General features: G+C 43.7%; 1 protein-coding gene across 1 annotated transcript in view; it reads left to right on the top strand.

Moving 5' to 3' along the window:
• Nucleotides 1-14541, top strand: part of NT5C1A (5'-nucleotidase, cytosolic IA) — a 22550-nt gene extending 8009 nt beyond the window's left edge. Inside the window, exons 2-6 of the mRNA XM_060784069.2 lie at nt 5618-5785; nt 7507-7636; nt 8752-8874; nt 10698-10882; nt 12456-14541. Coding sequence (XP_060640052.2) covers nt 5618-5785; nt 7507-7636; nt 8752-8874; nt 10698-10882; nt 12456-12821 — 972 coding nt within the window. The 3' untranslated portion in view covers nt 12822-14541. The remainder of the gene's footprint in view (nt 1-5617; nt 5786-7506; nt 7637-8751; nt 8875-10697; nt 10883-12455) is intronic.

The following is a 14541-nucleotide window of genomic DNA, read 5'->3' as shown; positions in this document are numbered from 1 at the left end:
GTTTTTATCATCCTTGTGGGAGGCTTCTCTCATGTCCCCATATGAGGAGCTGGAGCTGATAGAGGGAGCTCATCCACCTCTCCCCGGATTCGAACCTGCGACCTGTCGGTCTTCAGTCCTGCTGGCACAGGAGTTTACCCCACTGCGCCACCGGCGGCTCTGGATTTTATGCTGAACAATAGTTATCCAAGTTGCTGAATGCCATTCTCAAATAGGAGAGTTACTTCAAAGTTCAGACTAAAAGCCAGAGTGGATGAACATCCTTCTCAATCTTGCCAGCCATCACTGATTTCCGGGGGATTTGCAAAGCTCTCCCCAAGAAGAACAGGACTTTATGCCTCTGAATGAACCCTTTAAAATTTTGCAGAGCAGTGAGTGGCATACTGGTGCCCATCTTTAGAGTGCATCCTGTCTAGTGCTTTCTGGACCTGGTTTTGCCTTTGTGTCTTTGGCCCCGTCTACACTGCCAATGGAGCTCCTGGTGGCTCAGTGGGTTAAAGTGCTGAGCTGCTCAACTTGCAGACCGAAAGGTCACAGGTTCGAATCTGGGGAGTGGCGTGAGCTCCCACTGTTAGCCCCAGCTTCTGCCAACCTAGCAGTTCAAACACATGCAAATGTGAGTAGATCAATAGGTACTGCTCCAGCAGGAATGTAACGGCGTTCCATGCAGTCATGCTGGCCACATGACCTTGGAGGCATCTACGGACAACGTTGGCTCTTCGGCTTAGAAATTGAGATGACCACCAACCCCCCCGCCCCCCGAGTTGAACACAACTGGACTTAATGTCAAGGGAAAACCTTTACTCTTTACCTTACACCTCCCACTTCAATCAGTATCAAACCGATATTGAAGAAAGTCATTTTGCTGTGCAGCTGATTACAGAGGAAATCCGGCACCAGTTTGAGATCCCAATGGTGATTGCATAACCACAGAGCACTGATGCACCTTAAGGGCTTTCTTGTACACATTTGTTCTCTGGCTGCTGCAATTTGAAGCCAGCTTCAAACTGCATTCAGTGGTCAGTCTGGATGGGACTTTGGTCTCACTGCCAACATGCAAGGCTCTCCTCTCCTCTGAACCGAATCCCTTGCTCCGCTCTCAGAAGGAAGATGAGAGGGTCTGGCAGGAAGGAGCCTGACCCAGATTTTCCCTAGTGTCTGTCCTCCTCAGCAAACCATCCGGCTTCTGCCAGCCTCCCAGCGGCTGCTTTCTCTCTGATCCAGACATTGCGCAGGCATTTCTCATGACCTTGCATGACCTTGCTAAGAGAAAGAGGAAGAACAGCGCTTAGAGAACACAATCCCACCAATCCTTCCAACACCTAAAGGTTGCTGAAGGCCCCTCACTGGGTGTGCCAGTCTCGAGAAGGTTTCTTTGCCTTTAATGGTAGCCCCATTCAAAAAAGTGGTGTGGAAACCAATGTTGCTCCTTTTGCCTTCATGAAGGAACAAGGTTTAGAATTATAGAGCTGGAAGAGGCAGCATGGACCATCTAGTCCAGCCCCCTGCAATGCAGAAGAAGCACAAAGTACCCCTGACAGATGGCCATTAAAAATGTCCAAGGAAGGGGCCTCCACTACCCTTCGAGGCAGAGAGTTCCACTGCTGAACAGCTTTTATTTATTTATTTACAGTATTTATATTCTGCCCTTCTCACCCCGCAGGTGACTCACGGAGGATTACAATGTACATATACATGGCAAACATTCAATTCCATAGACACACAACATATATAGACAAACACACAGAGGCTATTTAACTTTGAGCTTTCATGAGGGTATTCTGGCCACCAGGGGAGCTGTTGCTTCACCATCCATTTGTGACACTGATGGAGTACTTCCTCATTCTTTGCTTGCTTGCTGGAGATTTTATGGCATCCTAAATTAGTTAAATTAGCCTCCCTGCATAAGGGGTACCTAAATTTCCTACTTGAGAGATGCAACTGTCTTTCGGGCTGAAAAGGCCGACAGCAAGCTACACAGTAGTCGGAAGCACACTCCGACCCGGGTTGGCTTTGAACTCATGTCCTTTCAGTCAGTAGTGATCTTAATGCAGCTGACTCCCAGCCACAGTCCCGGTTTTACAGTCAGGAAGTTATTCCCGATATTCAAGTGGAATGTCCTTTCCTGTAATTTGAACCCATTACTCCGAGTCCTAGTCTCCAGGGCAGAAGGAAACAAGGTCTGCTCCCTCTTACTTATGATACCCTTTCACATATTTATGCATGGCTCTCATGTCTCCTCTCAACCTTCTCTTCTGCATGCTAAACATACCCAACTCTTTAAAACCCTCCTCATAAGGCATGGTCTCCAGACCTTTGATCATTTTAGTTACCCTCTTCTGTACACCTTCCAGCTTAGAGTCAATATCCCTCTTGAATTGTGGTGCCCAGAATTGGACACAGTATTTCAGATAAGACCAAAGCAGAATAGAGAGGCATCATGACTCCCTGTCATCTGGATACTATACTCCTTTTAATGCAGCTCTAAGTTCCATTGGCTTTTTCAGCAGCTGCATCACACTGTTGGCTCATGTTCAACTTGTTGTCCACGAGATTGTTTTCAGATGGACAATAATCGAGCCAAGTATGACCCATTTTGAATCTGTGCATTTCATTTTTTCTACCTAAGTAGAATATCTTACATTTGTCCTTGTTGACGTCCATTTTGTTGACGTTCCGCCTAACAGTAGTATTATTTATTTATTTGTGACATTTATATGCCGCCCTTCTCACCCCTAAGGGGACTCAGAGCGGCTTACAAGATATATATACATACAATATATTATATTATTAGCATAGAACAATATCAGTATTAAATATTACTATATTGTACTATACCATTATATTATAATATTAGTAATATTACATGTAATAATAATATCATATTATTAATATTATATTGCATTACATTATAATATTATAAATATTATATGTATATACAATATATTATATTATATTATATTATATTATATTATATTATATTATAATCTAGCCCACATTTTACATTTGTCTGCAAGGAGGTCATGGGGGACGTTGTCAAAGGCCTAAGGTTTGAGCTTTTCCATTCCTAATGTTTTGGTGGAATCTCTTTTCTCGTAATCTGAATCCATTGGAAAGGGTTTATGCTATCTCCTCTATGACATCCCTTCAGATGTGTGAACATGGCTGTCCTGTTACCTCTTAGTCCCCTATTCTTCAAGCTAAACATGCATAGCTTCTTCAATGATTGTTTACTGGACCTTTGACCATTGTGGTTGCCTTCCTCTGGACACATTCCAGCTTGGCCATATCTTTTTTTAATTGGTGCCCAAACCTGGACACAGGAGTCCAGTTGAGGTCAGTCCAAAGTAGAATAGAGAGGCATCAATACTTCTCGTGATATTGTTGCCCACAATGGCATTGACCTTTTTGGCTCATGTTTTGGTTTGTAGCCTCCGAAGAAGTCTAAATCTCATCTTTGTACAACATACTTACTTATTTAGGTGATCCCTCGTTGTCCGAGTAGGATTGTCTTCCAAGATCAGTGTACTGGCGGTGGGTCCGTAGGCGACTGCAGATTCTTTATCTGCATCTTCTCCCGCAGTGAGGGCAATGGTTTCCAAGTCAGTCCCAGTCGGGGTTGGCTTGATGCGCCTTCCTCTTGGCACGTTTCTCTCTTTTGCTCTCCATTCATGCCTCCTCAAATTCTACAGCACTGCTGGTCACAGCTGACATCCAGCTGGAATGCTCGAGGGCCAGGGCTTCCCAATTCTCAGTGTCTATACCAGAGGTCTTAAGGCTGGCTTTGAGCCCATCTTTAAATCTCTTTTCCTGCCCACCAACATTCCGTTTTCCGTTCTTGAGTTCAGAGTAGAGCAACTGCTTTGGGAGACTGTGGTCAGGCATCCGGACAATGTGGCCGGTCCAGTTGAGTTGATGGCAGAGGACCATCGCTTCAATGCTGGTGGTCTTTGCTTCTTCCAGCACACTGACATTTGTCTGCTTGTCTTCCCAAGGAATTTGCAGGATTTTTAGGAGGTAACGCTGATGGAATCGTTCTAGGAGTTGCATGTGACGTCTGTAGATAGTCCACATCTTGCAAGCGTATAGCAAGGTTGGGAGGACAATAGCTTTATAAACAAGCATCTTGGTATATCTTTGCACAAATCTTGCTTTCAGCACTGGAGAGCGATTGCTGCCAGTCTGAATTTTCAATACAAGCCATGATGTACCAATGGGCTAACTCAGCAGCTTCCTAGTAATATTCCATAACCATTCTACCATTTCTTAACACTAGTTCTCATAGGATTTTGGTAAGTGAGAAGTATCAGGTCTGACCCTATAGAGGAATGGCCAGGTAGGACTAGGAAAAAAAACCTGCCAAAATGCTATGAAACTCCAGAGAAAGCACTTTTAGAGAGCAAAACCCGTACAAATGCAATGGAGAATCTGGGGGGCATGTGCTCTGAGGAAAATGCAGCAATCTGTGTTTTACTGGGTTGCTGTGAGCTTTCCTGGCTCTATGGCCATGTTCCAGAAGCATTCTCTCCTGACGTTTTGCCCACATCTATGGCAGGCATAGATGTGGGCAAACTAGGTAAGTGAGGTTTATATATCTGTAGAATAATGTCCAGGGTGGGAGAAAGAACTCTTGTCTGCTTGAGGCAAGTGTGCATGTTGCAATTGGCCATCTTGATTAGCATTTAATGGTCTTGTAGCTTGAAAGCCTGGCAGATTGCTGTGTATTTTTTTTCTGTGTATTTTTTATCACTGCCACTGAGTGACTCATTCATTAGCCAGAGACAGCAAAACAAATGAATTTTTTTAAGCTACAATGCCCCTCAAGGCAGCCCAGAGCTCTGCAAAAACAGATAGGTTTCATAAAGCCAATTTGAGTGTGAAAGCAGAGCAACTAATACACAGTGGCACAGTGGGTTAAACCCTTGAGCTGCCAGACTGAAGCTGAAGACTGACAGGCTGGAGGTTCGAATCTGGGGAGAGCTCTGATGAGCTCCCTCTGTCAGCTCCAGCTCCCCATGCGGGGACATGAGAGAAGCCTCGCACAGGATGGTAAAACATCAGAGTGTCTCCTGGGCAACGTCCTTGCAGACAGCTGATTTCTCTCACACCAGAAGTGACTTGCTGTTTCTCAAGTTGCTCCTGACATGAAAAAGAAAATCAATACACTGAACTACCCAAAGAAGAACTTTAAAACAGTCCAAAATGATGACTAGAATATGGAAATGCCTGTCATGCATTTGGTGCCACCACCGACAAAGCCCTGCCTGAAGGTAACAGAAAACACTTTCCCATGACATTTTAAATCCAAATCATAACCGTAACCATGCGTCACTCTCTTAAGAATGATTAAAATAATATCTTAGCTAATTAGTAACTTGCTCCCATGTTGTTAAGATGTTAATTAGTAACTTATGGGTCCCATGTGGCTCAGTAATTGCTGGTAGGGGAGTCCCGTAAGCCGTTAATAGCTAACCCTCTTGAGTGATGGATGGCACAATTATGTTTCATATTTCACCTTTTCGGAACCAGGAGAAGTGACTTTAGAGACCACTTGATTTGGGGATCTGTATGCTCTTTGGGCCTCTCTTTCATGCCAAATTGTCTCTCTTTCTTGCAGCCAAAGCCACAAAATGCCATCACCATTGCTGTCTCCTCTCGGGCCCTTTTTCGAATGGAAGAGGAGCAGAAGATCTACAACGAACAAGGAGTAGAGGCCTATGTCAAATACCAACTGGACCATGAGAACGAAGCTTTCCTTCCTGGAGCTGCCTTCCCTTTCGTCAAGGTCTGCACCTTCTGCAAGGTTTTCTACATGAAAGACAATTCTGGGATCAAATAGAGTTTGTAGCAGATCTCTTCCAAACCATTGAGTGCAACTTGCAGGGTTTCCATCATGTGCCAAAGCAAAGAGGGAGTTGCTCCATCACTTTTGCCAATAAGAACAGGAGGGGAAATATACTGGGTATATGTGGCCCATATCTAGGATGCATCTGCACTGTCGAATTAATGCTGTTTGTCACCACCTTATAATAATAATAATAATAATAATAATAATAATAATAATAATAATAATAAAAACTTTTTATTCATATATATATAAATAAAGTTTATTTATCTATTTATTTATTATTAAATAGGGCAGGATGATCAGAGATGCACCTCCACTGTCAAATTAATGCAGTTTGACCCCACTTTGACTGCCCAGGCTCAATGCAATGGAGTCCTGGGATTTGTAGCTTTACAAGGTCTGTAGCCTTCTCGCCAAAGGAAGGGTCTCACCAAACAAAAGTTCCCATGATTTGAACCATGGCAGTGAAAGTGGTGCCAAACAGCATTAATCCTGCCTGTTCAAGGCAATTTAAAAATTTAAAAGGCCGGGCCAAGATTTGTGCAAGCCCAAAAAATTATAGGGGGCCCGGGAATTAAGTGCAATGCTATGGCAGGCAACAATAATATTAGGTACGGGTCTGTGGCTGTTTATTCCAGGGCCGATTAGAGGAAATTATCTGGGTAATTGGTAGGAAGAATAAGGTTGTATTCAACATTGTGTAGGGCTGAGTTAGAACTGTCATTTTAAAAACCTAACTGCAGATGCATACCAGGAAAGGCTGAATGCGTAAAATTTGGGTATGAACAAATGCCACTTAATTATCTCAGTCCAATAATAATAATAATAATAATAATAATAATAATAATAATCTTTATACCCTGCCACCATCTCCCCAAAGGGGACTTGGAGTGGCTTACATAAGGCCAAGCCCAGTGATACATTACAGCAAAATAAAATATAAACAACAAAAATAATATCACAATAAAATAAGCAATTCAAGTAAAATAAACAGTGCAAAATGACATAATGGAAAATCAAACACAGTGGGCGGGCCAAATGCATGACATAAAATGATAAAACTCTCGATGGGATAGCAATGAAAAAGGTATATTTGTGGGGGAGGGTTAGGGTCCTAGTCCCAGCACATCATAAAGTTGCATTAAGGATTTAAGATTCCTATTTATTTATTTATTTATTTAGTATATTTGTATACTGTCCCTCTCAGCCTTCCGGCAACTCGAGGCGGTTTACAAGGCAAAATTCAATGCCACCAAGAACACAATTACAATATAAAACATCAACATCAATATTCCTATAGAGTTATCCAGTCTAGGAATTTGCTAGGTCTTCAACACAATATTATGGCTGCTGCTGCTGCTATTATTGTTTGATACACAACAGGAGTAGTACACAACAAACAAGATCACTATGATAGCTTGTGTGTTCAATCACATGTCTAGGACTATGTGATGTATCAGCAAATAATGCATGCAGACTTGAGTAGGATGGCCTTTTGCGACTGACAGATGGTGATTTTATCAGTGCCGATCGTTCTTAAGTGCAGGTCAAGGTCCCTCCACACTCCAATCACCACCACACAGTCCTCAATGCCACCTGGCTGTAGGTCAGGTTGCTTGCTCTTGGCCAAACTTCCCTGCCATTTTCTGACCCTTTAGGCCCTGGAAGCGGTCAACACGCAGCTGCGGACACTTTATCCGGACAGCGAGGAGCTTTTCGATATCGTCCTGATGACCAACCACCATGCTCAAGTTGGAGTCCGCCTGATCAACAGCATCAACCACTACAGTGAGTAGCCAGGACTTCAGATTGTAGGTTTCATTCAGTGGTGGACAGTGGCTCCCATGTCAATGGGAACAAGGCATCCATACTTTTGTAAGTCCAGACATCAGTGGACCTTTCCAGAACTGAAGAGTATGGTGAAAAGGGAAATGGAAAAAAAAATGGAAAATTACCAAAGCAGAAAAGGGAGTGGGGGCTTGAGAGGGAGATGAATATTTCTTAGTCAAAGCTATAAGGGAAGGAATAAATCGGTGTTTCTCAGCCTGGGGGTCAGGACCCCTGGGAGAATTGTGAGGTGGTGTCAGAGGGGTCGCCAAAGACTATCAGAAAACACAGTATTTTGTATTTGTCATGGGGGTTCTGTGTGGGAAGTTTGGCCCAATTCTATCATTGGTGTGAACTATAAATCCCAGCAACTATAACTCCCAAATATCAAGGTCTATTTTCCCCAAATTCCACTAGAGTTCAAATTTGGGCATATTGAGTATTCGTGCCAAGTTTGGTCCAGATCCATCATTATTTGAGTCTACGGTGCTCTCTGGATGTAGGTGAACCACAGCTCCAAAACGCAAAGTCAACGCCCACAAACCCTACCAGCATTTTCTGTTGGTTGTAGGAGTTCTCTGTGCCACGTTTGGTTGAATTCCATTATTGGTGGAGTTCAGAATGCTCTTTGATTGTAGATGAACTATAAATCCCAGCAATTACAACTCCCAAATGGCAAAATCATTTATTTACTGGCTTGATTTTAGAGGTTTTTTTAATACTAGAAGCTAGATTTTGTTCATTTTCATGGTTTCCTCTTTTCTGTTGAAATTGTCCACATGCTTGTGGATTTCACTGGCTTCTCTGTGTAGTCTGACATGGTGGTTGTTAGTGGTCCAGCAATTCTGTGTTCTCTAATAATATTCTGTGTTCAGGTTGGTTCATTAGGTGCTCTGCTATGGCTGACTTCTCGGGTTGAATTAGTCTACAGATTATTGTAAGTCAACTTGCAGTGACAAAAAAACATTGCAGTGCTAGTTTTGCCACCTTGAATAACTCCTTCAAGTCAGAGGGGCCACTCCATGTGCTGAGCATAGTTTGGGACACACGTTTCTTTATCTTCTTCTCTCTTACAGACCTATTTATTGAGAGGTTTTGCATGACAGGTGGGAACAGCCCCATCGACTACCTGAAGGCTTACCACACCAACCTGTACCTCTCCTCCGACTGTGAGAAAGTGACAGATGCCATTGAAGAAGGTGAGCAAGAACACACCTGGTAGTTGATCTTTAAGTAATAGATGGTAGGGCATGAATTCTGGAAGGAAAGATAAGCTTGGAAAAGAGTCCGGAAATGACATGTGCATTAGATGTGCCATTAGGAGAGCATCAAAACTAATAGCTTAAACTGAAGTAGTATGAATCTCTATGTGTGGAGTGATGTTTTTTTTTTTTTTGTCGTGTCAGGAGCGACTTGAGAAACTGCAAGTCGCTTATGGTGTGAGAGAATTGGCCGTCTGCAAGGACGTTGCCCAGGGGATGCCCGGATGATTTGATGTTTTTATCACCCTTGTGGGAGGCTTCTCTCATGTCCCCGCATCAGGAGCTGGAGCTAACAGAGGGAGCTCATCCACGCTTTCCCCGGATTCGAACCTGTGACCTGTCAGGTCTTCAGTCCTGCCGGCACAGGGGTTTAACCCACTGCACCACTGGGAGCTCCAGTGATGCATTAAGTATGCTATATAACTTTTGTGTTCAGTGGCAACTTGGAGTAACTGAAGGTGTACCCAAATATGCAACCTGATGCATTACACCATGTAACACATTTTTTGTCCCTGGGTTATAAATGTCATTTCCTAATTGGTTCTATCATAAAAACATGGAAAAGGGTTCATTAAACTGCAAGAACTTGGTCTTTGTGGGAGGGACATCCTGCAGCACATTTTGATATAGTTTTTCAATAAATATCTCATCATAGAGTCTCAACCATAGATTCAGAGAATCATAGAATCATAGAGTTGGAAGAGACCTCGTGGGCTATCGAGTCCACCCTCCCACCAAGAAGCAGGAAAATCGCATTCAAAGCATCCCTGACAGATGGCCATCCAAGCCTCTGTTTAAAAACCTCCAAAGGAGGTGCCTCCACCACACTTCGGGGCAGAGAGTTCCACTGCTGAACTGTTCTCACAGTCAGGAAGTTCTTCCTAATTTTCAGATGGAATCTCCTTTCTTGTAGTTTGAAGCCATTTTTCTGTGTCCTAGTCTCCAGAGCAGCAGAAAACAAGCTTGCTCCCTCCTCCCTATGACTTCCTCTCACATATTTATACATTGCTATCATGTCTCCTCTCAGCCTTCTCTTCTTTAGGCTAAACATGCCCAGCTCTTTAAGCCGCTCCTCATAGGGCTTGTTCTCCAGACCCTTGATCATTTTAGTCGCCCTCCTCTGGACACATTCCAGCTTGTCAATATCTCTGTTCAATTGTGGTGCCCAGTAGTGGACACAGTATTCCAGGTGATGGCCACATAGTTTGTGGTAGACACAAAAACAAAGTTACTACTTTCACAGTAAGGACTGCACAATTAAACAGGAAATAACACTTTCAAACCAGGAACAGAACATTTTTCAAATTTTGTTACACAGTGTGACTGAATGTGTCTTTGCATCCATTTGCACATCTAGGCGCCCACTGACATACACATTGGTGCAATACAGTATATTGCACAAAAATATCCTGGTTGTTTCTCTAAGGCAGTGGTTCTCAACCTGGGGTCCCCAGATGTTTTTGGCCTACAACTCCCAGAAATCCCAGCTAGTTTACCAGCTGTTAGGATTTCTGGGAGTTGAAGGCCAAAAACATCTGGGGACCCCAGGTTGAGAACCTTGGGCATGGATAAGATGCCATTAGGATCTGGTCCATATCATGAGAAAAGTTTAAGAATGTCCATTCCAGTTTCTCCCTTGACATCCCTTCTTTCAAAAAAAAAAAAGGAATTGACTTGATCTTCTGGATAGAAGGTGGACAGAGAGCAGGAAGACCTTGGTGAAATGCTTCTTGACCCCCATTCCTCCCTCCATTTCCAAGGCATTGCTGCAGCCACCATCTTCAGTCCCAACCGGGATGTGCAGGTCTCTGAGGACCAGCTGCGCGTTGCCTTTGATGGGGACGCTGTCCTCTTCTCAGATGAATCCGAGCAGATTGTAAAGGCTCATGGGCTGGACAAGTTCTTCGAACACGAGCAGACCTATGAGAACAAGCCACTAGCTCAGGTATGGCGGGCAATATCTCAAGGGGTGGGATGTTGGGAGGATGATTCCTAATGAGTCAAAAACTACTCAATTTTTTATTTCCTCAGTCTTCTTTCTCACAAAAGGTTAACAGTGCTCAACTTTGGGATAATGGAGGCATTGGGGCAAGAGAGTAATGCAGCACAAAATAGGTAAAGAGGCTGCACAGGAGTATCTGGCTAATCTAAATGAATTCAAGTCTCCAGGGCAAGATGAACTACATCCAAGGGCATTAAAAGAAGCGACAGAAGTAATTTCAGAGCCAATGACTATTATACTTGAGAATTCCTCAAGAATAGGCAAATATCATCTCCTTATCCCTTGTGGTTTCTTATCTATATAAATAAAAATGTAATGTTCGTTTGTGGGATTAACATAAGTCAAAAACAACTGGACAAATTGCCACCAATTTTGGCCACAAGACACCTACTAACTCAAGGAGTGACCATCGCTCAAAAAATTGATTTTGTCATTTGGGAGTTGTAGTTGCTGGGATTTATAGTTCACCTACAATCAAAGAGCATTCTGAACCCCACCAATGATGAAATTGAACCAAACGTGGTACACATAACTCCAATGACCAACATAGGCATTGACCTTGAGTTTAGGGTTAGGGTTAGGAAAGGTTTAATGGACATTAACCTTGAGTTTTGGAGTTGTAGTTCACCTACATCCAGAGAGTACTGTGGACTCAAACAATGATGGATTTGGACCAAACTTGGCACGAATATTCCATATGCCCAAATATGAACACAGATGGAGTTTGGGGGGTAACAGACCTTGACATTTGGGAGTTGTAGTTACTGGGATTTATAGTTAACCTACAATCAAAGAGCATTCTGAAGCCCACCAACGACAGAATTGGGGCAAACTACCCACACAGAACCCCCATGACCAACATAAAATAGTTAAGGCACCCAGTCCAACTCCCTTCACCAGGGCAAGAAAATGTTGTCAAAGCCCTCCTGACAAAGAGCCATCCAGCCATAGATATAGATAGATATAGAGGATTCACACACACACAGATATAGTATCCTAGATTTGAAAGGGACCACTAAAGAAGAACAATTATATGTTGCATGTTCCAGAGTAGGCAAACCAGACAATCTCGACATCAACACTAACAAAGAAACAACAAGAAATACTGTTTACCCAGAAGCATAAAGAAATTACATATATTAGAAACCAACACTTTCTAATTACTTCATTTTCCAGATCACCAGACTGGGCCACAGCAATGCCTGGCAGGGGTCGGCTAGTCCTTCTATAAGATTTCAAATAACTTCTTGTTAGAAATTCCTCTACAAGTTCCAAAATGGTTCAAAAGTCACAAAAATCTTAGTGGAAATGCCCCCTCATGACCACTAGTGGGATTGGAGGTTGAAAAATTAATATTTTCCCCAAGGGAATATGGTCTTCCAAGGTCTTATTGTGGGGAACAATGAACCCCTATGACTCCCAGCCATTGCCTCCTCTTCCTGTTTGCAAACCAGAAGTGCAGAAAAAGCTCTGTCTGAGGCCACCACCTCTTTCTTATTTCCTTCCTTCCTTCCAGGGGCCACTGAAAGGTTTCCTGGAAGCCCTGGGGAAGCTCCAGAAGAAGTTCTACTCCAAAGGCCTGCGCCTAGAGTGCCCCATCCGCACCTACTTGGTTACTGCCCGCAGTGCTGCCAGTTCGGGGGCCCGGGCCCTAAAGACTCTCCGGAGCTGGGGCCTGGAGACGGATGAAGCCCTCTTTCTAGCTGGGGCCCCCAAGGGCCCCTTGCTGGAGAAGATCCGCCCACACATCTTCTTCGACGACCAAATGTTCCACGTGGAGGGGGCAAAGGAGATGGGCACCATTGCGGCCCACGTCCCCTATGGGGTGGCCCAGAAACAGCGGCGCGCGGCTCAGGGGACAAAGGCCCCAATTAACAAGTAAGGCTGGGTTAGACCCTTCATGGAGATGTGGAGGCCTCCAAGTTCTGTCTCTTGCTGGTCGTAAAAGATTCAGAACATCACCCGTGATACCTGGAACCAAGAAGGCAGGTAGATGGCTTGAGGAGGTGGCCTTCTGGTTGTAGAGGTTGCCCTTTATGGCATTGTTTTTCCTTCCTTGCAACTGTGGGTCAATGCCTTGCTTTTGGGTCCACCACATCCGTATCAGACTCACCTCTAGCCTCTTGCCATGCCACTATCTCTTGGTTTCAGGCTTACCATCCACATATAGTGCTTTGTGGGCTGATGCTCATCTGATTTCTTTGCTCCTGAATATCTGTGATGTGTTTCACTTGACCTGCAATATGTGGAGATATGTGTGTTTCATGCTTCCAGGTGGCATCACATAGAGCTTGCCATGAATGGCACAAATGTAAAGCATTGTGAGCATCTTTACTCTGGAGCTTTGGGGCGCAAAGGGGTCATTTCTCAGGTTATGAAAAGAGAGATAAGGTCAAACAAAACATGCAAACAAGTCAGGAATTAAATGTTTTAGAAAGCAAGCCCAAAGTAGGGGTGTTGTGCACCCCAAGATGACCAAAAAGGTGAAAACTCCAGCCAAACAAAGCCTAGAAGCATTAGAAGAAAATATCAGACTCTGCTTCTTCTGGATCATTGGGTTTGCACTGCAAGCACACGGCTCAGATTTGGCCCCATCCCAAAGTGGGCATTCTTAGAAAGAGAAGGGCGGAGAAGGGTCAAAGTGTTTGCCTGCGGACGCCATACAGAAATCCCTTCTCATTTTTTATGGTTCACAAAAGCCATAAATATGCAAACGGGGAGACATTTCCCTGGAGTTACTTCTTTCAGAATGTTTCTTGGAATCAGGTTCTGAATCCAGATTCCATCCCTTCCCTTTCCCCTCTCCCCTGGTTTAAACTATGCACCAAAATATAGCATAAATATTAACAAGAATATACACCAGCTTTGCCTGTAAGTGATTCTGGATCAGAATGGGGAAGGAGGGGAATTTGGGAGTGTTTAGGATTAAATTTGAGGGCTTTTTTCGTGTCAGGAGGAACTTAAGAAACTGCAAGTTGCTTCTGGTGTGAAATAATTGGCCATCTGCAAGGACATTGCCCAGGGATGCCCAGATATTTTACCATCCTGTGGGTTCTCTCATGTCCCTGCATGAGAAGCTGGAGCTGACAGATGGCAGCTCACCCTGCTCCCCGGATTCGAACCGCCGACATTTTGGTCGGTACAAGGTTCTAACCCATTGTGCCACCAGGGTCTCCAAATTTGAGCTCAGGTATACATAGAGTTTTAGCGATCTGACTGTAGAAAATGGGTCATCCTTCCTTTCTCAAAAAAGGAAGAAGATGGTAGAGAGAGCATAAGCATGCATATGGTGATTTTGGGGGAAATTCTTTAATCAGCATTGGATCTGATTTAGGTTCAAATCCATACTTAGGGTTTCTTCTGTCCCTGCTGAATCTACTTCAAGAAGTTGCTGTATGGTTTAGATAACTTCCACAGACATATATGTTTGCACACTGTTTTCTTTGAAAACAGACGGATGAAACATACCATCGATATGCAAACTGGAACCTTTCAATTCCAGCTTTTCGCCACTTGTGTTTGCTTATGAACAAAACAGCATTTTATTGTCCAACTGTCACCTTTATGGATGTTTTCTCTACAATAAACTCTCTCCCTCTGTG

This window comes from Anolis sagrei, chromosome X (assembly GCF_037176765.1).
Source record: "Anolis sagrei isolate rAnoSag1 chromosome X, rAnoSag1.mat, whole genome shotgun sequence".
NCBI lineage: Eukaryota > Metazoa > Chordata > Lepidosauria > Squamata > Dactyloidae > Anolis > Anolis sagrei.
The sequence above is the reverse complement of the archived record's forward strand: the minus strand, read 5'-3'. Positions and strand labels throughout refer to the sequence as shown.